This window comes from Podarcis liolepis (assembly GCF_965112155.1).
Source record: "Podarcis liolepis genome assembly, chromosome: 7".
Classification (NCBI taxonomy): domain Eukaryota; kingdom Metazoa; phylum Chordata; class Lepidosauria; order Squamata; family Lacertidae; genus Podarcis; species Podarcis liolepis.
Genome location: NC_139561.1, coordinates 26,982,390 through 27,006,692, shown reverse-complemented (window position 1 = coordinate 27,006,692; position 24,303 = coordinate 26,982,390). Strand labels below are relative to the sequence as shown.

Here is a 24,303-nt window from a genome sequence, read left to right as displayed (position 1 = left end):
ATTCCTGCTCTTTATAATTAGTTTATCCAATTGCACCATCATTTCTCTGTCTAAGCAATTACTTGCTGTAGGCATTACACCTTTCATCTGAACTGCTCCCCAGAGTCAAAATGTCTTCCTACCATGCCTTCAGTCTAACTTGCACTGAAACGTAGTCCTACTGCACAGCTTTCCAACAATTAGCCTAACACCTCATTCTTACCCCAGTCTGTGAGTTGTGTCCAATTAAGTTACACCCAGAATAGACCCTGAAATCAATGCACCCTAAAATCAAAGAAGCTATGCAAGTCATGTCCATTAACTTCAATGGGTCTCCTCACAGTAGCACCAACACTGAATACAACCCCTGTTTTGGATTTGAACTTGACTTTTAATATATCATTGTGAGTTGGGAGCAGAGCTTGGCTGCATGCCTGAGCCCCCTTCTAATTGTTGGATCCAGCAAGAATTCAATTGTTGGAATAGCCAGGCCAGCTTCTTTGTGAATTAATGCCAAGTAATTATGGGCTGTTATGGTAACAAAGGAAGTGTGACTGCAAGTAATAATTTTATTTATTTATTTATTTATTTATTTATTTATTTATTTCCCCAAAATCTGGCTGGGCAGCTTCCAACAAAATATTGAAAATATGATAAAACTAATTAAGGTGCACACTGTTTGTCGGAATCTCCACTCGGCCAAGCTGCTAAAGCTCATTTTCCGGGCAAGTCTCCGGAATCGCCCTCCCGAAAAATAATTAATGACCTCGAGCCTTTGATGAGGCTCCAAGGCACGTTCTCATTCAGCAGAGAATCCAGTACAGGGAAGTGATGAGATTTATGGCTACATTGCAAAGAGTTTTATTTCTAAGCTATGCAGACAGAAAAGACAACCTCTCTCTATGAAAGCAGAGAGCAACTGAAACAAAGGAACAAAGGAAACAGGAAACCAGTAAACATCACATCTGTCTTCTGCCTCCATGAGACTTCCAACAGCCTGGAAGGTCTCTGGAATATAAACAGAGTCCTGTGACTCTAAGCAGCTGCTCAGTGGCAAACAGAAACTAGCATCCTCCCCCTTTCTGTGAACACTACTGGGCAGCGTGTCAGTACAATCTCAGTACAAACCCAATTTCTGTACATAGGTACAGTGTTGATTCTTCGGAACAACTTGGACAATAAATCAGCAGGAATTTCATTACCTGGCATGTAGGACACTGTTACAAGTCCTTTCTGAACACATTCTCTAGCATGTTGCAGCTTCAACTGCAAGTGCTTCGTGCTTTGCTTACATCCCTCAGAAGTCAGCAAAGCCAAACATGCTTTATTATCCTGATAAACCTGGATTGGACACTTTACAGGAATTCTCATGTCTTTACACAATTGTAACAACCATTCACAATCCACAAGACAGTGCATTCAGTTCAGCTTCACAAGTACTTAAGCTAACTGTTGTTTGCTTCTTGCATGACCAATCAAACAGACCCTGGTTGTACATGTAGCAAACTCCAGACGTGCTTTTCCTGTCTGTAGTGTCACTTCCAAAACTCGCATCAGCAAATATCTCAAGACCACCAGACTTCTGATTGTTAAATTTCAGTCTGTAATGCATAGTGCCTTTCAAATTGTGTGCTATGCGTTTCAGAACTTTCCAATCCTTAACAGTAGGATTGTTGACTTGCCTGCTTAGCAAATTACAGCTAACTGCAATGTCCGGTCTTGAACATCTGGCAATGAAATTTAGTTTGCTTAGCACACTTCTATATAGTGTAGTGTACAGTTTTATTTCTAGGTTACGCAGACAGAACAGACAACCTCTCTATGAAAGCAGAGAGCAGCTGAAACAAAGGAACAAAGGAAACAGGCAACCAGTAAACATCACATCCATCTCCTGCCTCCGTGAGACTTCCAACAGCGTGGAAGGTCTCTGGAATGTAAAAAGAGTCCTGTGACTCTAAGCAGCTGCTCAGTGGCAAACAGAAACTAACACAGTTCTGAGTATGATGCGCTGATCAAAAGTGGAGATCAAGCTTTGTTGGGATTAATTGCCCTTGGCATTTTACAACGCCCTTGGGTAATGCGTTTAGAGCCACTTTACATAGCAGCAGAGGATTGCACCACGGATTTGGCATTGCTGCACAGCAGATACCCAAACCATGAGGCTCTGACAGGGACCTAGAGACCTTCTGCCTCCTTCCCAAACCCAGGAAAGTGAGGCATGTTAGACGCTTTCTTCCCCAAAACATACAGCTCTAAAACTGAGCCAGCCACCCAACCACCCCAAAGAAAAGCAGCTAAGAGCATGTTGACTTGCCGAGTTCCTCTGAAGTGGAAGTGACCTTACCTCCAGAGTAGCATGATCCTAGAATCCTCCTGGTCCTTCTCAAAGCCTTGTAAGCGCTTTCCCAGGTTTGGAAAGATGAAGGGAAGGCTCTAGGACCCTACCAGAGCCTAGAGCTCAAAGCCCTGTGCCAGCTCTGCCACTGCTCCCTCAAGCGAGGGTTGTCACTTAAGCCCCTGTGCCCTACCTGGTTAAGGTGGTCATTATGGGCTGCATCACATAACTAACTCCCCCAGCTAGGTGTTGCCTGAAGTTGTTTAGATCAAAAGCAAATGCTTGTCTATCTTTGCTATGTGGTGTGTGATTAATGGGAGTTTCCCTCTGTGAGTTAAGCTTTGGGTTATGATAACATACTGAACATATTTCAATTTCCCTTAATCTTGTATCTGTATTTCTCATGCATCCCAGCTGTTGATGATGCCTTCTTTGTGTTGCTTCATGATGGCCTCTAGTCCTCATTGTAAATTGCTACTAAAAATCCCAGTTGTGCTTGGCTTAAGTTGTGGGCTAGTCTCAAAGTCTCTGAAAATCTTTAAATGAAGCGAGGTACCAAACTTTGTACGATGAAAGATAAGCTGTGAAGCTTTTTGTATTCAGCAAATATAATGTCCAACACTGAACAGAGATTCCGGATATTGACTGCTGTTTTGTAGATCTTCATCAGCATGGTGGGAAAATACAGAATTGTTTCATAAACTGAAAATAAAACTTTACAGATGATGACCTGCATGACATATCACTTTACAAAAATTATAAACTGTAATACAAACAGTAATGAAAAAGAGTACACACCCCATCTTATTTCGAATGAACATATGTGAATGAAAATATCAAATGCTGTGGTGGGTTGAAGCCCCATGTTGGGTGAACGGTTCCTGCATGGCAGGGGGTTGAACTAGATTACCCTCATGGTCCCTTCCAACTCTACAATTCCCTACAGGCCCTTTCAGGTGCTAAGGTGGGCAAGGGGGGCTCTCTTGGTAGCTCCACTGCCCTCAAAAGCTCAGGAGGCTTGGGGAGGGCATCCTCCGTGGTAGCCCCTAGGTTGTGAAACTTTCTCCCTGCAGAAGTGCATCTGGCACCTTCAATAGAAAACTCAGGTTAATGTTCGACAGTGGAATTTGTAAGAGCTGTTTGACAGTCGAATTTGCTGCCAAGGAGTGTGGTGGAGTCTCCTTCTTTGGAAGTCTTTAAGCAGAGGCTTGACAACCATATGTCAGGAGTGCTCTGATGGTGTTTCCTGCTTGGCAGGGGGTTGGCCCTTGTGGTCTCTTCCAACTCTATGATTCTATGATTCTATGTTGAAGATGCACCTCTTTACCTTGGCTTTTCATACTTCAGATGTATATTTTTTGAGCCCCACTTTATTTCTGAGATTGTCAATTGTTTTAACCTGTTTTTAATACGTTGGAGATTACAGGGAGGAAATCCTGACTGAAACCAATGGAAGATATAAGGAGCCAAGTTACCAATTGGTTACAGTATCTGTTATGTACTGAAGTTCTCACCCTGGGCCAGCAGGTTAATACTGTAGATAGTTTTCACTCAGGTCCACATATGCAAATAAGGAATTGAAAGTGACATTCAGTGATTGGATAGTTACAGAAAGTTGTTACTGTTGCTTTGTAGTTGAGCTGGTTGGCTGAACCCTTCAGCCCAGTTCTGTTCTGGGCCTGTGAATAAACAAGAGCTGTTTGTGTCATCTGATATGTTCACCCACAACTTAACAGTATCATCAGTTATGTGATGTGTTTAAGTTCGATTTTAAAAACACGGATTCCTGGACCAAAGCTTATAATTTGAAAGACAAGTATTACAGAATAAGGACAAGCTATTGTCCAAAATGTATAACCTTTTATTAGAATGAGAAACAAAAGACGAGCTAGTTAAAGCCTAAGTGACACATTGGGCAATAGATATAGGACACAACATAGATTTAAACCTCTGGGAGAAACTTTGAAAGAATGATTTGAAATTTACTGCATGTTACTCATTGAAGGAGAATTATATGAAAATGATTCACAGATAGTATTTAACCCTGCGTTGATTGGCTAAGATGTATAAAGCAGAATCAGATATGTGTTGGAAATGTAAAGAAATGAAGGGAACATTTTTTCACATGTGGTGGACATGTAAAAAGGGAAAAGAATAGACTGTGATATGGTTTATGAAATAATGATATTGGAAACTGTTATATATAATTACTAAGAAATTCAGAGGGAAGAGATTTGAGGAGGCCAAATAATATGTTTATGAAGATGGATTTTAATTAATTAATTAAGTGATAGTCAAGCGATGATCTGTTGTATGTTTCATATTCTTTTTTCTTTTTCTTTTTTCTGTTTCATTCTTTTTCCTTTATTATTGTCAACTTTTTCTTTTTTCGTTATGTTTATGTATGAAAAATAATAAATATTATTATAAATAATAATAAAAAGGTAAAAGAATATTGGGAAATGATCTATAATGCGTTGAAAAAAATGTTTAAAATAACTTTCCCAAAAAGACCAGAGTCCATTTTTGTTGAGAATAATCCAGACTGAAATTCCTAAGTGTCAACAAAATTTATTTATGTAAGCAACAACAGCGACCTGGAGTTTTGTTAGCCTCAAAATGGAAAGTGAGGGAGGTCCCAGGCAAAGAGGACTGGCAACTTAAGATGGAAGAATATGCAACGCTTGCAGGTTTAACATATAGAATAAGAGAGCAATAAGAACATATATTCAAAGAAGAGTGGAAAATATTTACTGAGTATATGGAAAATAACTATACATAGCTGGAAATGCTGGCAGTATTAAGATAAAATCAACAGTGTAATGTTGGAGTGATGTAAAAGTGAAGAGTCGACTAATATGGTTGTAGCAAAATATGCAGGAATGAAAGATTCATAAAACGAACCAAGGAAAGAGAAGGAGGGAAGTCGATGGATATTTAACAGTATGTAAAATGTTTCTTTTAAGATGTAAAATTGAAAACTTAATAAAAGCTATTTTTTAAAAAGCAACAACAACAATAACCTGTTTTTAATACTGTGCATCATTCTGGAGCAGAAAGCTGGGTCAGACTGCAAATGTGCTGAAGGCATAAGTGCCCTGGCATTGTGAAGGGTAATTATGACATACAAGTTGTGATCCTAATGAATGGTTTCATCCATTTAATTTACTTAATGACTAAATGGCTAATTACAGGAGGTGGACGCGGGTGGCGCTGTGGGTTAAACCACAGAGCCTAGGACTTGCTGATCAGAAGGTCGGAGGTTTGAATCCCCGCGACAAGGTGAGCTCCCGTTGCTCGGACCCAGCTCCTGCCAACCAAGCAGTTTGAAAGCACCTCAAAGTACTAGTAGAAAAATAAGTACCGCTCCGGCAGGAAGGTAAACGGCATTTCCATGCACTGCTCTGGTTTGGCAGAAGAGGCTTAGTCATGCTGGTCACATGAGCCGGAAGCTGTCTACAGACAAACGCCGGCTCCCTTGGGCAATAAAGCACCACAACCCCAGAGTCGGACACGACTGGACCTAATGGTCAGGTGTCCCTTTACCTTTAACCAGGTTAAACCTATGTTATTCACTTGACAGGGCAAAAAATGTTTCTCAGTGTAATAGCAGAAGATAGACAGTCTCCAATACAGTCTATGGATTTGCAATGTTTTCGCACGTTTGTGATGTCAAAGAGAAAAACAACTACCAGACATTTAGAAGACATCTGAAGGCAGCCCTGTTTAGGAAAGCTTTTAATGTTTAATAGACTATTGTATTTTAATATTCTGTTGGAAGCTGCCCAGAGTGGCTAGGTGAACCTAGCCAGATGGGCAGGGTATAAGTAGTAAATTAGTAGTAGTAGTAGTATTGTGGGACCACACAAACAACTGAAGCAACGTGAGTCATCAGGATGTATGAGATAGCGCACTCTCATTTTGTTCCATTGAGCTATTTACAGATTATTGGCAACTGTATAACAAATATTTGGATGAAGATTGGAAAAATAACTGCTTGAAAAATAATTTATGTATTCAATTCATTTGCCACCTGTCAACAATATTGCGCCTTGGGGTTAGCCTTCCAGGTAGCGGGTGTTGTTTAGATAACATGATTTCATTGGAGATAAATGCTTGTTGGTGAATGGATAAGAATGTGCCATATAGAGATTTATGACACAATTGTTTACAATTGCTGAAACTGGAACTTGGTGTTTCATGCTATTTAAACATCTCTATCAAGCTGCTCTATTAAAGCCATGATTTTCCCAGTAGTGATGTATGGAAGTGAGAGCTGGACCATAAAGAAGGCTGATCGCCAAAGAATTGATGCTTTTGAATTATGGTGCTGTAGGAGACTCTTGAGAGTCCCATGGACTGCAAGAAGATCAAACGCATCCATTCTTAAGGAAATCAGCCTTGAGTGCTCACTGGAAGGACAGATCGTGAAGCGGAGGCTCCAATACTTTGGCCACCTCATGAGAAGAGAAGACTCCCTGGAAAAGACCCTGGTGTTGGGAAAGATGGAGGGCACAAGGAGAAGGAGACGACAGAGGACGAGATGGTTGGACAGTGTTCTCGAAGCTACCAGCATGAGTTTGACCAAACTGTGGGAGGCAGTGGTAGACAGAAGTGCCTGCCATGTTCTGGTCCATGGGGTCACGAAGAGTCGGTCACGACTAAACGACTAAACAACAACAAAATCAAGCTGCTGGGAGTTGTCAGGAGAGATAGGGTGAGGGATCATCTACATGTGGGTGAATTTATTCAATTCATTTACCACCTGCCAAAAATATTGTGCCTTGGGGTTAGCCTTCCAGATAGCAGGTGTCATTTAGATCAAATGATTTCACTGAAAGTAAATGTGTGTTGGTGAACGGGTAGAAAATGGTCATATAGAGTTTTTATCATGTTCAGATATTACAGAAAACAATTGCTCTTCCTGGTTCCTCATATGACTGCAGCCTTACGTTCTAATATGTGAAGTGGACTAATGCCTCCTTTATTAATTATGGGATTTATTTATACAAAGTGTCTTTAGGATTAGTGACTTGATCACTTTGGTTGAAGATGTCAAGCAGATGTTGGTTCTGCATATATAATCCTTCAATAAAATCACATTCTAATATGCATATAACAGTTGTGCCAACTTGAATAGATATTAGGAAACATTCATTTATGAGGGGCTCCGCTAAGGGAGCCTTGGAAGATGGCCGACAATACCATCTCTCCAGCTCACTCGAGGTAATTAAGGGGCTGATATGGAAGTAAATCAGCCTCCCGTTTTTCTCCCCGGTGTAAGGGGAGATGCAGCTTCGTCCACGGTTGCCCATAAATCACCCCCGAGTTCGAAAGAAGGAGGGGGTGAGGGCACTGGACGGAAAGCCCTCGAGCGAGTTCGGATCTCCCAGACGCTGTCTCCAAGTGCGACCCAAGTTGTGTTTTTTAAGATAAAAAACTGGAAATAAGAATCATCGCACATGCTTCGAGCGAAGAAAAGGGTACTTTAGCTGCTAATTAAATCTGCCACTAAGAAGTTAAGAGCGATGGAGTGGACTGGAAAGAAGATAACATCAAAGAATAACATCTATGCTGGTATGTTGAAATAGAACGGAAAGGGGGGGGGCTTTTCCTTTTCTTATTACAGTGGTGCCTCACAAGATGAAAATAATCCGTTCCGCGAGTCTCTTCGTCTAGCGGTTTTTTTGTCTTGCGAAGCAACCCTATTAGCGGCTTAGCAGATTAGCGCTATTAGCGGTTTAGCGGATTAGTGGCTATTAAAGGCTTAGCTGCTAAAAGGCTATTAGCGGCTTAGCGGCTTAGAAAAGAGGGGGGGAGCGGGGAAAAATCGGAACACTCGCAAGACGTTTTTGTCTTGCGAAGCAAGCCCATAGGGAAATTCGTCTTGCAAAGCAGCTCAAAAACGGAAAACCCTTTCATCTAGCGAGTTTTTGTCTTGCGAGGCATTCATCTTGCGGGGCACCACTGTACGATATTACCTAACAACCCCCCCCCCGAAGAACCGTCAAAACGACCTAGAGCAAGTGAGATTGGAAAATAAACTGTGTGGAAATAAAAATATCAACTAAAGCCTTTGTTTGTTGAAATATCTGGGAAGAAAATAAAAGGCTCTCCTGTGACGCAGTTTTTAATCGGGATCCGCCATTATGAGACACACTATGTTGCGAGATTAATAGCCATAGGGGGAGGCAAGCCTTTACTCTGTTATCATGTTTGTACTCTAAGTTTCCAGGCACATCTCCCCTGGAAAGGCTAATTTATGGTGCAACTTGTCTGGGAAAATTAATGAGCAAATGCCTAGATTTTATTTCATTGGAACCGAAAAAAATGGTGTCTGCCACCTGAGGAGGAGTTTTGGATCAGCGTGTTAAGATTTACTGCAAACAAAAGACTTACCAGTTTTTTAAAAAGGGAGAGCCTTACAAAGTTCACACAGAAGTATAATATTGTTTACTTTAACTCGCCTGTGGAAACAACTCAGAGGCTATTAAGAAGAAAAAGGATAACATTAAGAAGATTGGAAGATGGGACTGGTGAACACTAAAAGCAGCACAAATATGAGATGATTGGACCCTACTGAACTCGAAGCATGGGAACCCCCAACAAAAATTTATAATTTGGCAAAATATTTGGACTTTATGATTTGTATTGGTATAACTTGGAATAATTAATGTGATATGATTGGATTGTTAAATGGAAAACTCAATAAAAATTATTATAAAACAGGAAACATTCATTTATGCCATCATATCCATATGCCATCATATCAAAGGATTAAATTTGGGTGGTGCAACGTTTTTCTAATCAGTGTTTGATGGAATATTCTGTCTCCTGTTAAATTGTGGAAACCTTTTGTGAAAAGCTTGGACAGGCTGTGGAGGGAAGAAGGGCATATGGAAGCCTAGAAAACCATAACCTGCAACAGGCGCTGCTACGTCAGGGTCGCTGTTGAAGGGCCGGAAAGGAATTCCCCTGCATTGGCAGGTTTGCCTTTCCCGTCACAACTTTGGCGGTATCAGGCCTTGGGCAGAATCCTTTAATCTATCTTCCCTGAATGAGGGGGGCGTGCAGCGGTGACCCACGCCCCCTTCCTTTTTGTGGCGGCAATACCAGGATTCCCCATTAAAGGGTTTTTTTGAGAGGAGGCTTTGACTGTATGCCTAGAGGTCATCATTGCTCTCCCCTGCGACGGCGGCGTAACGGGGGTGGGCTCTCTCTGCTTGAACATATGTTCTCCAGAGCCAGCCCATCCCCCCCCACACTGGATAACCCTGATGTTCCCCAGATGCCCGGCGGGGTACTGGGAGGGATAAACGCCCAATGGCTGAGCCGAGGTCTACCCACATCTGAAACATAATAAAGTTGTGGCCAATTTTAATCCCATAGCACATTGTCTTGAGTCATTATTCCACACAGGGGCCGCCCAGGGTTTGGGGGACTCCACCTGTCCACGCAATGACTTTTGTACTTTACCAGGAGGAAATGCTCAGGCGGTGATACTGTTGTAGAATAGAAAGCCTTTGTTTTCAACTGAGCAATGTTGGAAGGTATGGGATACAACTTTATATTTTCTGTTCATTTAAATGTGGTAAACTGTTATTGTTATTTGGCTACGCCTCCATGGCATTCATTTTGTGACTGGCACCTACAGCACTTTCTTAAAATTCCATGTTCCTTCTGATCTAAAATGTTTGGTGCTTTAAATCAAAAAGTTAGGATTTAATGTGGGTTTAATCAATGGTATTTTTCTAGGAAAAGGGGGTGCCAGAGCTCATCATGAACTTCTCCCTTGTTCTTTTAGAATGGCAGTGGTGCCCACCTAACAGGTGCCAGAGCTGAGCTCAGGTGAGCAATGACTGCAAAAAGGAAAAAAGAAGAATAAAAAGCCCTGGGTTTAATCAACATTTCCTTTCTGACCTCTAGTGACAGCAGGATTGTGATTTTACATAAGGTAAAAGGAGGATGAGGACATGTTGCTCATTGAGCTACAGCAACCTGTTTGCAATTTCCTTTACAAAAGGAATTGCGACATATAAATTCTATCCTAGCACTTGCCCAGAGGCTTCACAAAGGCAGCTGTTTTGCTGCTGTGGGAAACAGGGTTCACTGGTATAGCACTGGCTGAGAAACTAACATGCCAGGCGAGAGTGGCAAAAGGCAAACACAACCCATATTCCTTTTATAACATATGGCAAATGTTTATTGAATACATAAATTGCTCAGACTGTGGCAGGAATCTGCCCAGAGCTCGTGGGGAAATGTGGTGTGATCTCCTAAGAGTAATCAAACGAAACTTTAACACGTGGCATGATTTTAAAATAAATAAATCAACCTGTAATTTTATCAGGACAAGTTATTTGTTGTTTACTGTTGTAGACAACTGTTTTCTCAAAACTGATGTTCTGTACCATGCAAATAAATTAAAACAGTATTTATTTATTTATCTTTTATTTATTTAGAAGACAGTGGGTTGCACAACAAGTGGTACCTCTGTCTACATGCACCCACGTTCAACACACATTGTTCCACTAAAGTAGGTGGCTGAATTCATCTTGTTCCTGGGAGATGCTTTTTATCTGATCCTGCAGGACTGCTTTTATAGTCTTACCTAATCTGCAGGTCCAACATGTGAAGTGTAATCCAGAGTTACCGTACTTGGGAGGCTATTTAAAAAACTCAGGATACACCCATATTGTGGGAATGGTGCATCCAAAATACAGTGGTACCTCAGGTTAAGTACTTAATTCGTTCTAGAGGTCTGTTCTTAACCTGAAACTGTTCTTAACCTGAAGCACCATGATTTCTGTTCTTATCCTGAAGCAAAGTTCTTAGGCCAAGGTACTATTTCTGGGTTAGCAGAGTCTGTAACCTGAAGCGTATGTAACCTGAAGTGTATGTAACCCGAGGTACCACTCTACTATGCAACCAGTTAATGCTGTCACAAAGAATCTTGTGCTCTTCCTCTCTCTCTCTCTCTCTCTCTCTCTCTCTCTCTCTCTCTCTCTCTCTCTCTCCCTCCCTCTCTCTCTCTTTAAATATAATTACCACAGACAAAGGGGTACATGCCCAGAACCCAAAACCCAGAACGAGAACCTGGAAATCCAAAAACCAGAAGCAGAGGTGCAAATTAATACTAATATTAATATACTAATATATTAATATTAATATTCATATATTAATATACCTTGCCCATCTTGCTGGTTTCCCCAGCCACTCTGGGCAACTTACAGCATATATAAAACATCAAACATTAAAAAACTTTCTGATACAGGGCTGCCTTCATATGCTTTCTAAAAGTCAGATACTTGTTCATTTACTTGACATCTGAAGGGAGAGAGTTCCACAGGGAGGGTGCCACTACCGAGAAGGCCCTCTTCCTGGTTACCTCTAACTTCGCTTCTCGCAATAAGGGAATGATGGGGGTGGAGAAGCTCCTTCAGTGACCATTTTGTACCTCAGAAATGGAAGTTAAACTTCTGAGCTCTTGATGGCTGTGTTCTCTTAATCTTATTCTCTCAGAAACAATTTTTAAAGGCAGATTGAAAAATGGAAGGAATTTTTTAGGATGGATAGAGGAGATTTTTTAAAAAATTCCAGACTACCCACCCTTACTGAGGCAAATATTATACAGTGGAATAGGAGACTAATTCAACACACACTGCAAAATATAATTACCACATATAAGAAATATAATTACCACATATAAGAACTAGGAAGGTGAATCTAATCTCTTATGTTTTTAGAGTCATTTCAGAAATATTCTGGGGGGCACAAGAACTTAAGAAGCGCCTGCTGGAGCAGGGTCATGGCGCAGCTAGTTCACTACCCAGAAACAAGAGCAGTTTCCTTTTCAGTGGCTGATATTGAGAAACATTCCAACCGTGGAAGCAGAGTGCAGACATCATGGCAATTGTTATAAGAATTCTAAAGTGCCATAAATAAAATGAATGTTCATAAGTGCACAAGTTACATTAAGTACATAAACCACATGACATAAACAGTACAGGAGATCAATCCTGAAGACATCGTGACTTGTAATGGCCCCAAATATTTCCTCTGCAGAAAGGGTCATATTTTGGGTATGAATAGGGTAGGCTTGTGAACTGGACTCAAGAACAAAGATATTTACCATCTCAAAAGAATGAGGATAAGGCAATCAGAAAACCTTATCAGGTATCGTGACAAACAGGAGACGAGCAACAGTAACACATTTCTGTTGTAGACTGTTGGGTTGAAAATGAACGACAAACGAGTATGTAGGTGTCATCTGGGAGGCCTCTCTCGAGCAAGTCTCGAGGAGTCTCTTTTATTGAATATTACAAGCATTGCCACGTATGTGCTGGTTGCTGATTGGTTAACACAAGTACAAAGCAAAGATTCCATATAGGCATTAATCACCAATAGAAGAAAGGCTGGGAAAGGGAACACAGGGAACACGGAATTGGACAGGCATGAAAACCTCCTTAACTAATGATTGATATAGCAAGACTAAAACAATTACTAATGATTGATCATAACATGAAAGAATACAACAATCACGTTCCGTAGATGTGGTCAGCAATGCATTAAGAACAGGTCAGCGTATACTGTTTCATGAACTCAATGGGAACTGATCAGAACATTCCCAGAGTCATGTGCAGAGGCAAAAACTTCCCAGCAGTAGACCATCTCTTTCTGTGAGGACACTGCTTGGTGGCTTAGGAACTGGAAGTTGGTGCTCCGTGTTATATGAACATCCCTATTAAGCTGGTGGGAGTTGTTATCAGGAGAGATGGCAATGAGGTATCATCTACATGTGGGTGACACCCATCTATTGTTCCCCATGCCATTAGACATCTTTATGAAGCTGCTGGGAATTGTTATCAGGAGAGATGCTGTGAGGGATCAACCACAGGAGGATGATACCCATCTCCATCACTCTATTGCATCTAAATTAAGAATGGCAGTTGAAACAGATTCAAAGATATAGGTGTTATGTCTTCCAAGACCTTGATTCCACAAAGTGGGGAGATACACTGTCCTTTATAGGATAGTTCTGGACAGGGTATCTGAGAAGACAGCTCTTCCCACTCCCATCAACCCTGGTCACTTTGTACTTTGGATAAAGATGTGTTGATGATGCCATACATCCCTCCAATAAAACATGGTGGGACTGTGTGCTTGGAGCACTCACGTTGCCACTTCTTTGGAATTCTCTTCCTTAAAAGTTAATTGGGTCCCAACGATGTTACATTTTCTGTGCAATAGACAGAGCTAAATAGTTAGCTATACAAAATTCATTTGTGGAGGTTTACATCAATACAAATGACAGAATCGATAAAATATGTGAACCAATAGGTTTTCCTTTGATATACTTTTTAAACAGAGGAATCTTCGAAAGTTGATCAAATCATAGATCCTATTTTAATTGCCTCTACTGAGTTTTTTGTAGTGTTTGCTGTCACCTTGGTTTCCAGACCCTTGATCAGCCCGATATCCTTCCTCTGAGCAAATTCCAGCTTATCAATTATCCTAATTAAATTGTAGCACCCAGAACTGGACACAGTTCTCCTGGTCAAGGCAAAATGGAGTGGAACTATTACTTCTCTTGATCCAGACACTATAATTCTGTTGATTCAGCCTAGAACAGCATTAGCAGTGCAGATCTCCAGCCAACGAATGTGTACTAAAAGGAAAATGGAAGAGGAAATGTCCATAAAATGTATATATTAGTGAATATAATATAGAAATGACATATATTAGAGCAAATTGTTTGTAATCCATATGAAGTAAACATGTTTCTTGGTGAAATTTCACACTAAAGTGCTGGTGAATGTTCATGAGTATTCCCCGCTGCCTCAAAGAACCACATATTTCTACAGAATCGTGGAGAACTGAAAAGAAGATTGGAAAAATGAGAAACTATCAGAAGCTGAAGTTGGCAGATTGTCCCCCCTTTATTAATGACTCACAAATTCAAGATATTTCCTCTCATAAGTTTTTGACAAAGTCTACAATGCTGTCCATTAATTCAACTGCAGCAGGGAATGCAAAGATGAATCCTTTGAAGAAGTTTATCATCCCATGAAACCCGTTTTCAACATGGAACCAACTAACTTTCACTCCATTGTCCTCCAGACGTTTCTTGTACAGCAGTACGTCGTCTCGTACTACGTCGTACTCGCAGCTCACAATTAGGGTTTCAGGAAGCTTCTGGATGACAGAGTCCTCAGCAAAGAGGCAAGAAATATCAGGTTCCAATAGCTCTCGCAATTGCCTATAGACTTCAGGTTCATAAGGAGCAAGTGGGACTTGTTTGTAGCCTCTCCCCTTAAATCTGTCTGGGAGGTTGTCTGGACTCACCCACTTCCCATATTTCAGTCTCATTGAATCTGGCACATGAGAGCCCTTCAGGACCTGGCCTGCCAAAGAAGTGTCTTTTCCAATATACTTCATGGAAAGGTAAGCAACATTTTCCCGGAACAAGGGGGGCATTGAGCTGTTCTGCTGATAGGAAGGCAGGTTGTAGTCCATAGCCTGGAATTTCCCATAGATCAGCACTTGAGCCCGTAGTTTTGGAAGGTCTGGTCTCTCCACCAGTTTCTGGGCAACAACAGTAGCATAATTGCCCCCCGCACTGTCCCCACCAACGATGATCTTGGAAGGATCCACCCCATGGGAAACTGCATTTTGAATTAAGTGTATGGTAGCAGCAAGGCAGTCCTTGTACTGAGCGGGAGGAAGATGCTCAGGAGACAGGCGGTAGCTGCAGAATAAAACAGAAGCAAAGAGGTAAGCTTCCAGAACCTTTTCCAAACGCTTTCATGATCACCTAGAATTACAAGAAGAGCCTGCTGGATCAGTTATAGCAGATACAATGCAGGTGACAGTCGGCTGGCTTATGCCCTTAAAAAACTGACTTTTCCAGCCAGCAAAAGAGTGTAGGGAATGCTAGGGAAGCAGAACCCTGCAGGATTGGATCCAGCTGGTGGAAGACCATTTGCCATTTGCAACTTTCCCTCCTCCTCCTGTTTAGATGCTGGGGGCGTTTCCCAGTCTCTTCCTGATTATATGTTTAAAAGCCCTAACTGAACATTAGCCCCACTCCCGGATTGATTCCAGGCTGGATCTGGGTTGGGTGGTCTCCAAGTTGAGGCTGATCTGGAGGCCCTGGTTAGTGGTGCTGTGCAAGGCCTTATGCCCAGTTCATAGTCCCCCCACGGAAGCGAGCGTGTTCATGTCTTAAGCACATGAAGCTCTGATTTTCAATCACAGAGTGGAACGTTGACAGCTTTCGTGGGGAGCCTTTTTCTCCTGCAGGGAATATGGCCAGGGATGCCAGCCTGAAATACAGCAGCATGCTGGGCCCCTACACTCTTTCCCTACAAAAGGCCATGGGGTTGTGTTTACTCACCCAACAGACACAACCACTGAATCAGTCTCCTTGGCAATCTTGTTGCAGACATCTTCGTAGAATGCTAGCAAGTTGGGAGGGAAATTCAAAATTGGGAAGCAATTATATGGAAGATATACCTAACGAAAGGAGGGTGTTTCACAACAGCTGTTTTGCAAAGTAATTTTCCCTTTCATACAATATTGGTACATGCGATATTCACTGACATAAGCCTTTTTATGCATTGTGAACATCCCATTCCTAGAGAGCTGCGTTGTAAGTGTCAGAGACTGACTTTGGGTTCACAAATTGCTTCCCAAACTGCAAATTAAATAGGTTCACAAATAAAAACAAATTGAACAAAATTACAACCTCCCACCCCCCTCCCCCAGACACAAACAAATCTTCAACTTAAGAGATATGGGGCATGGTGTCGGGGATCCAGCAGGGTCAGACGCTTGGGAGTGGTCTGATTCTGAGAATGAGGCTGACTCTGAGAATGAGAGATCGCAGCCTCAGGCAAGGCAAGGGTGGGTTTACTTAGCCCCCCCCCCTTCCTTCTCAGTCTTAGGAAGCCGGAAGAGTAACAAAGGCAGGGAGTTTGCGGCTTCAGAATGTTGGGGGGGGGGGGAGATGTCCTGGAAGAGGATACTAGAGTAGAGCTCTCAGAGGAATCTTCGCTGGACAGCAAGGGGGGAGGATGCCCAAATTCTCCTCGCAGCAGGTTGGAGTGGAAGGTGAAAATGCTAAGTAAGGGGGAAAGGGGAAGGATCATATCTTGTCTCCCTTTGTGCTGTCTGAGAAACGGAAACTCAGACTGAGCACTTCGTATCAGAGAATGACAGGCGTTTGCCACACTCTGTAATTTTGAACTGTAAACAAACGTACATAAATCTTCCAGAGGGTCGTTAATTCTTATCAGAGCTGTTTGCCTGCCTGAGATCATTACACACAGATCCATGAGTTGCAAGCTTTCATTGAATTAAGATATTATTGTTTGTATTCATATATGCAAACCTATTTCAATTTTAAGAGATAGGAAAAACAAACTTGTTATAAGAACCTCCCAAATCTCCACCTTAGAAGAAAATCTGCCTAGCTGTTGAAGTGAGGGAGCATGGGAGTTGTATTCAAGGAAGCAAGATCTTGGATTGGCACAGGTGCCCCCATTCCCCCAAATATGAATGTCTGTAGCAATGGCAAGCTCTTGCAAGAGGTTGCGTCACCAGTCTCCTGACTCCCAATTTCTTCATGTGTCACTAAATCCTAGCCTTCCTTCCTCCTGCAGTTCCTGCTTTATAGGCTGTTGCAATGGAAGGCTACTGAATGGGACTTGTTAATTGCCAACATAATACATTGCAATTGGTCTTCTGAGATGAAACCTGGTGCGAGTCCAGTTCTCTCAACCACTGATATCGTTATCCTTGAGGGATAGGAAAGAGCCATTCTGGATTAGGCCAAAGGCCCAGCCAGCCCAGCCCAGGCCAACCAGATGTCAGCAGGAAGAACACAAAGAGAGCCTGTCTACAACAGCACTTTGCTTACCTGCATGGGGAAATCTCGGGCGTGATGGCAAGAAATATGGGGAACTCTGATAACAAGTTTGTTGTTTTGTGTTTCTGAAAGTGGCACTGCTATTTGCCAACTTGTAAAATTGTGATTGGTTTTGTGAGACTGGCGGAGGTCCAGTTTTGGGTTACAGGTTTCGGAAAGTTGACCTGTGTATACAGATAAATTAGCACATGTGGGTGTGGTGGGTGAGTGTGGGATTTGGTCGGGTGCAAATGAGGGGGTGGCTGGGGGTGGGATAGCGGCTGGGTTGGTAAGCAGAGCAATCAGGAATAGCAACCTATTAAATACATGTTTGCGAACCTCTTTGAGGTTCTATGAAATCAAGTGTTATATGAATTTTATGAAATGAATGAGTCAGTATCAGCAGTGGGGGGCATCTGTCCATACCCCAGGGGCTGCTTGCTGGAGTGCAGCTCCCCGGAACCCTGACCATTGACAACTAGAGACGTAGGATCTGGGAAGCCATGACAACAAGAGGGTCCATGTGTATAAATTAACAAATGCAAATCCAAAGCACACTTGTGCCCCTTGTCTCTTCAGGAACTTCCACCAACACTCTTGTATTTCAGCCCTGTAAACCTCTCTTCCAATGATATCTGAAGCACTTCTACCCAGAAAGCAGATTCCAACTAAGCATTAGAAACACCTTTCTGATGGTAAGAGTTGTTCGAAAGGGAACCGCGTCCCTTGGGAGGTGGCGAGCTCTCTTTGACTAGAGGTTTGACAATAGAAGTTTCACAACATTTCTAGGATTCTACATGGGCTTACTTGAGTTCAGTGGGGCTTGCCTCTAGGTAAGTGTTCATAGGTTCACAGCTTTAATCTCTTACCGATGCTTCCAATCATCCCAGCACCTCCATGGAAGAACACAAATCCTTTCCTTGGGCCAGGAGATGATGTTTTGGGTTGATAAACCCTGACAGGCACCCCGTCGAAATGCAGATCTTTAGCAGAGAGGCTGGAATCCGCTCTTGGATTCCAGAAATTCATGAGGAAGCGGATAACGGCAACCTGTCTGCAGACACCCAGCAGCTCAAGACACTTCCCCTGTTGGGCAAAGGAAAAGTCTCATGAAAATAGTGCCCACATTTGCAACCTATTCACAGGGGGTGGTATCCAAATAAGTCCTATTTAAAGTAGACCCATGGAAATGAATGAGCCCATGTTAGGGAAGTCGATTAATTTCAATTGGTCAGCTTAGAATTGGTCACCCCAACCTAAACACCCGCTAAGGTACAGAGGCAAAGGAAGCTGGGAAACAAGCTAGCTTCGGAGAAACAATCCACAATCTCCTTGCTTGCCTATGAGGCAATATGTGCTTTCCTGAAGAAACCATGACGTAAAGAAAATATAGCTTTTTCTCTCTATGTGTGTCCTTCTATAGGCTGAAAGGAAGCCCTTGTTGAATGTGATAATATCTTCATCGCATCGTCAAGTGAATTCATTGATTTTACTGATTTCATTATGCATGTTGGATTAAGCAGTATATGAATTACTTAAATATATAAACTGTTATTTATTTATTTTAATTAAATAAATATACTGCCCTTCATGAAAGTATCTCATGGTGGTTCACAGCAAAAAAATGCAAGATAAAAACCCAAAATACACAATGAAAGAACAAAGCAAACCAATAACACATTTAAAAGATATAGAAATGTTTTTGCCTGGTGCCTACAGATAAGTATTATTAACTCTAATAATAATAATACATTTCTTAATCACCTTTCCCATAAGAACATAAGAAGGACCTGCTGGCTCAACTAAAGGCTCATTCAGTCCCCAACTTACCGCAGTGAATGCCATTATGGCAAGACAGTGAAGACCTCGAAGCTTTAATGGACTGTCAAATCCAGGTGGAATTTCACTCCTGGAAAGATCATAGTAAATCGCCCAGGAGAGGAGAGACAGGGAAGGAATCCCTATAACTCCAATCAACGCCAGCAGCAGGCTCTGAAGAAACTCCATTTCTCCGTTCCAAAGAGTGAGACGCAAACACTGAGCCTAAACTGTCAGCATTTGCTGCTGTTTAACTCCACCAGTGGTATCTATACACAGCCGGTTGTAGGTTGGTTGATGAACTGTTTCACAATTAGAACACAGACTTCCATGTAGATGTGATATCCATCAGAATACCAAGAACAATTTCCTGAGTCAGGTTGGCACAATTAGTGGTACCCTATTCAGGAATTTCAAGTCCAGTCACCGAACCATCCAGCTCCATGTAAGGCTCTTCAGTTTTACATACCCCAGGTGTTTGTTGACCTAAGTTCAAAACATCACCACACAGCTCAACCCAATAGTCAAGAATGGTGGGAGTTTTACCGCCGCCATTTGAAGGAGCGCAGAATCAACTCTCTGGAGAGATCCTGAGCTTTGAGAGTCAAAAAGAGGTTACGCTAGGGAAACAGTGAACCTCATAACCCAAAGAGTTAAATCCTCGGGGCTGGGGGGCTGGCTGTGTTCAGAGGTGTCTCTCCTGTGTGCACACCGGGCCTGTCAAGGTTCAGCAAGGGCGCAGGATTGAAGATATAAATGCTAGGATCCATTCTGACCTGCAAAGCGATGCCACAGGCTCCGAAAGGTGAAGCGGTAAAGCATTCCGAGGCTGAAGATTAAAGCCCCGCATCCCAAAACAAAAGCAAAAGCAAAACAGAAGCAAAGTAATAAGGAGGTACAGGGGAGATTTATAACAATTTGGGATCTAAGGAAATCCTTCCTGACGCTGGTGGAGAAAATGACGCAAGGGATAAAATCGGTATGCGTGAGTCAGCATTTTAAAAAGAAAGTGTGCTGAGTAACAAGAAGGAAAAGAGTCTCAGCTCCTAGAAGGGCTAAAGAGACAAAATAAAGCTAAACAAATAAATTTAATTGGGAGATATAGGACAATGTTTCAAATACCCGTGAAACTCAGTACATTTGTGAGAAACTCAGTGACGCGCAGCGTAAATTAATAATGCAGAGTTTTAAAGAATAAAATCTTTACTGAATTAAAATAAACTTCTTCATAAACAACATGGTTCCAAACAGTTTGACTGAGATTACATACAGACTCTGTTCATAGCTGGCGCAGACAGACTCTCACATCTTACAGAGAGCACAAAAGAGAATCTGGCTACTAAGTCACATGTCGGAGTGACTCAACAGTTAGCAGTTAGGCCTGAATAACTTTAGTAGGCCCAAATGATTGTGCAGTCCCAGCACTTCCCAGCCTGCTTTGCTGCTTCTGCCCTCATGTGTCTTTGTCACATGATACTCAGAACTTTGTATGTACCGTTAAGGCGCTTTTCGGAATACCAGGTTGGAAACACCATTGAACGTAAAGACCCATTGTAATACTGTAACAACATTGTAACAACATGGCTACTGGACGTTACTGGAGGTTTTGGATTGTAGAAAGCTTAGAGACATTGTTTGCACTTTACTTCTCAACGTTTACAAGTATGGGACTTGAGCGATTTGAAACATTTTGCAACCTTCCCTATGTGGCAACAGAGGAGGAATTAGAACTGCTACTTCTTCTCTCCTATTGTTTGCGACTATGTGATGCTGTGTAGAACGACGGAGCTGATGGTGAACTGAATAGGAAGGGGACTGAAGTCTGGGGAAACGCAAGGTGTTGATATAAATGGAATGCAATCTGACAGATATTGACTATATGAGGTATTTGATTGTATACTCGTTTGAGTTAAGTTGCTTATTAAGAGAGGAAATTAAGACTATCATTGTGTACGACTGTGTGTGATAAAAGAGGAAGTAGGAGAGATAGAGATACCCTGTGGTGAATGAGGGGAAAGCAGAGAAAATAAGTGTCTTGGCAAACAGGGTAAAATAAGCCCCCAGTGGAAGTTAGTGGAACTGCATCTTGGAAAATTATTTATTTATTAATTAAACATGAGTAAGACAGCAAGGACATGAGTAAGACAGTAGGACAGCGCTGGCCCCCGGCCTCTTAAGTGAGATGGGCGCACAACCCTAGAGTCTGTCAAGACTGGCCCGTACGGGCAGGGGTACCTTTACCTTTAAGACAGCAAAAATAACAACAACAGGAGAGAGAAGGACATCAAAAGCTGAGATAGAAGGGGAGGGAGATTTTGCAGAAATATTGGCAGAAATAAGAGAAATCAAGAGAGAAGTAAAGGAAAGTGAAAAAATATTGGGGAAAAGTTATTGGAAGTGGCTTCAGATTTATCAGGACAAAGGAAGGAATTGAAAGTAAAAATACAAACAGTAGAGGAACAATCAGAAAAAAATGCAAATAGAAATGAGGGAAAATAAAAAAGAAGGGCAAAGAATGAAAGGGCAAATAGAAGAACTTTCAAAAACACAAGAAAATATATTATACAATCTAGCCATTCTTGAAATGAACCAAAAAGCACAGAACTTGAAATCTCTCAGACTTCCAGAGAAAGATGGGGAGGATGTGAGAGAAAGACTTATCACAGAAATTGCTAGATTACATGGTGACTAATGTTTTCAGAATTAAAGTCACCTTGGTCCAAGCAAGACAAAAAAGAAATACCCTGGAGATTGTTTAGCAATCACCAGAAGTGAGGAATACTATTCTGAGGAAGAGCCGAGAAAAACAATTGATTATAGATAGGAAAACAATTGTGGTGTTTAAGGATATTCCCAATCGTTTTTTATGCAAGAGAAATGTTTACAAAGAATTGGGGGGGGGGGGATAGCTGACAAAATAAAGTTCCAATGGGAGTATCCAGAAGGTGTGTCATTTTATTCTAAAGTCAAAAAAATTAAAATTAAGACAGTACAAGAAATGCAGAAATTTGGGAGAAGATATAAGGCGTTGGGGAAGATGGAGGGAGGGGAACAGGAAAGTGAAGAGGATAAACAAGAACAAGAGGGAGAAGAGGCAGATATTTAAGTGTAAACAATAAAATAAAATTGTATTTAATTAAATAAATCAAAATGACAATTAAAATTATATCATGGAATGTTAATGGCGTGAATAATAAAGCCAAAAAAATTGAATATGAGTTATTTAAAAAAAACATAGACATAATCTGTTTACAAGAAATACACGTAACATGGAAACACAATAGAGTTTTAAAGAATAAAAAATTGGGGAATGAATTCATTTCCTCAGATGTGGAAAAGAAGAGAGGAGTTGTTATATATGTCAAAAATAAATATAGTACCCAACAAATATTTAAAGATAATGAAGGAAGAATAGTAGGAATACAAGTAATAATAGAAGGAGAAAAAATAATCATAGTCGGCATATATGCACCAAAACAAAAAGAAAGCAGACCTTTACAAAAAATTACAGGAAATATGGATTACATAGAGGAAATTACGTAGAGGAAATACATTAGAGGAAATATTGACTACATAGACTATAATACTATATTGTTGGGAGACTTCAATGAGGTAATCTCCACTGAACTGGATAGATCAATAAGAAGAATAAAATCAGACCAGGGGAAATTACCAAATTCTTTTATATCCTTAACAGAGAATAATGAATTAATGGATATAAGGAGACTAAAAAACCCATTAACAAAACAATTCACATATTACTCAGAACCAAATCAAAGGTGGAGCCGGATACATCAAATTTGGATATCAAAAGAACCAACTACAAGAGTGGTGAAAGCTGAAATTTTACCGAAGACGTTATCAGATCATAATGTTACTGCAATGGAACGGAAGACTAAAGACCCAACAGCTAGGAAATTTTGAATCAGCAAACAAAACTGGAAAATGGTTAGCTTGGCAACTAAAGAAAAAACAAGGACAGAAGATAATAAATACAATAAAAGACAATAATGAAATGCTAGATAATCCCGAAGAAATAAGGAATGTTTTCCTTAAATTTTGCAAAGAACTATATAAGAAAGAAAATGAGGAGAAGATAAGAAAACATAAACTGAGGGCAATTTCCCAAGAAAGAAGAGAACAACTAGAAAAACCAGTATCAGAAGAAGAGATTATAGATGCAATTAAGCAAGGAAAGAATGGGTAGGCCCCAGGGCCTGATGGCATACCAATTAAACATTATAAGAAATTAAGTCAAATTAAGTCCTCTCACTAAAGGAAATAATGAATAATATAATGGAAAAAAGCAGATTCCCAATAAGTGGGAATTTAAATAAATGGACACATTCTACTCATGTAAGAATGTGCTTATTCCCAGACCGTCAACGGGCCAGATTGAGAATGCGATTGGGCCGCATCCGGCCCATGGGCCTTAGGTTGCCTACCGCTGCTCTACATGCTGTGAGGCTGCAACTCCCAGTAGTCACAGGCAGGGATGAGTGAATCCTTCTCATTTTCCCACACTTACCTTCAGTTCTCTACCCTCCCAGGGTTTCCAGCCTCGTTGCTTGGCTATGAGACCATATGTGCTTTCCTGAAGAAACCATGATGCAAACAAAATATGGCTTTCTGTGAATAATTTATTTCTCTCTATGTGTGTCCTTGTATATGCATGTTGGATTAAGCAGTATATGAATAACTTAAATCTATAAACTGTTATTATTATAACTGTTATTATTATTAATATTATTATAATATTATATTATTAATTAAATATACAGTGTGGTACCTCGGGTTACATACGCTTCAGATTACAGACTCTGCTAACCCGGAAACAGTACCTCGGGTTAAGAACTTTGCTTCAGGATGAGAACAGAAATCGTGCTCCGGTGGCACAGCAGCAGCTGGAGGCCCCATTTGCTAAAGTGGTGCTTCAGGTTAAGAACAGTTTCAGGTTAAGAACGGACCTCCAGAACGAATTAAGTACTTAACCCGAGGTACCACTGTACTGCACTTCATGGAAGGATCAAAGGGTGGTTCACAACAAGAAAATACAAGATAAAAACCCAAAATACACAATGAAAGCAAGAACACAAGAACAAAGCATACCAATAACACCTTTAAAAGATATAGAAATGTTTTTGCCTGGTGCCTACAGATACATATTATTAAATAATAATAATAATAATAATAATAATAATAATAATAATAATAATACATTTCTTAATCACCTTTCCCATAAGAACATAAAAAGGGCCTGCTG

At 41.1% G+C, this 24,303-nt stretch overlaps 1 protein-coding gene across 2 annotated transcripts in view; it reads right to left on the bottom strand.

Moving 5' to 3' along the window:
- Window positions 1–14,034: 14,034 nt before the first annotated feature.
- The window catches only part of LOC310711338 (arylacetamide deacetylase-like 4), a 64,341-nt gene continuing 54,072 nt past the window's right edge, over window positions 14,035–24,303 (bottom strand). For both annotated transcript variants that reach the window (XM_083513178.1, XM_083513177.1), the window contains 4 exons: window positions 19,053–19,342; window positions 18,092–18,308; window positions 15,711–15,774; window positions 14,035–15,062 (listed from right to left, as the gene is read on the bottom strand). In XM_083513178.1, the coding sequence (XP_083369304.1) occupies window positions 14,288–15,062; window positions 15,711–15,774; window positions 18,092–18,308; window positions 19,053–19,229 (1,233 nt within the window). In that variant the 5' untranslated portion in view covers window positions 19,230–19,342 and the 3' untranslated portion in view covers window positions 14,035–14,287. The remainder of the gene's footprint in view (window positions 15,063–15,710; window positions 15,775–18,091; window positions 18,309–19,052; window positions 19,343–24,303) is intronic.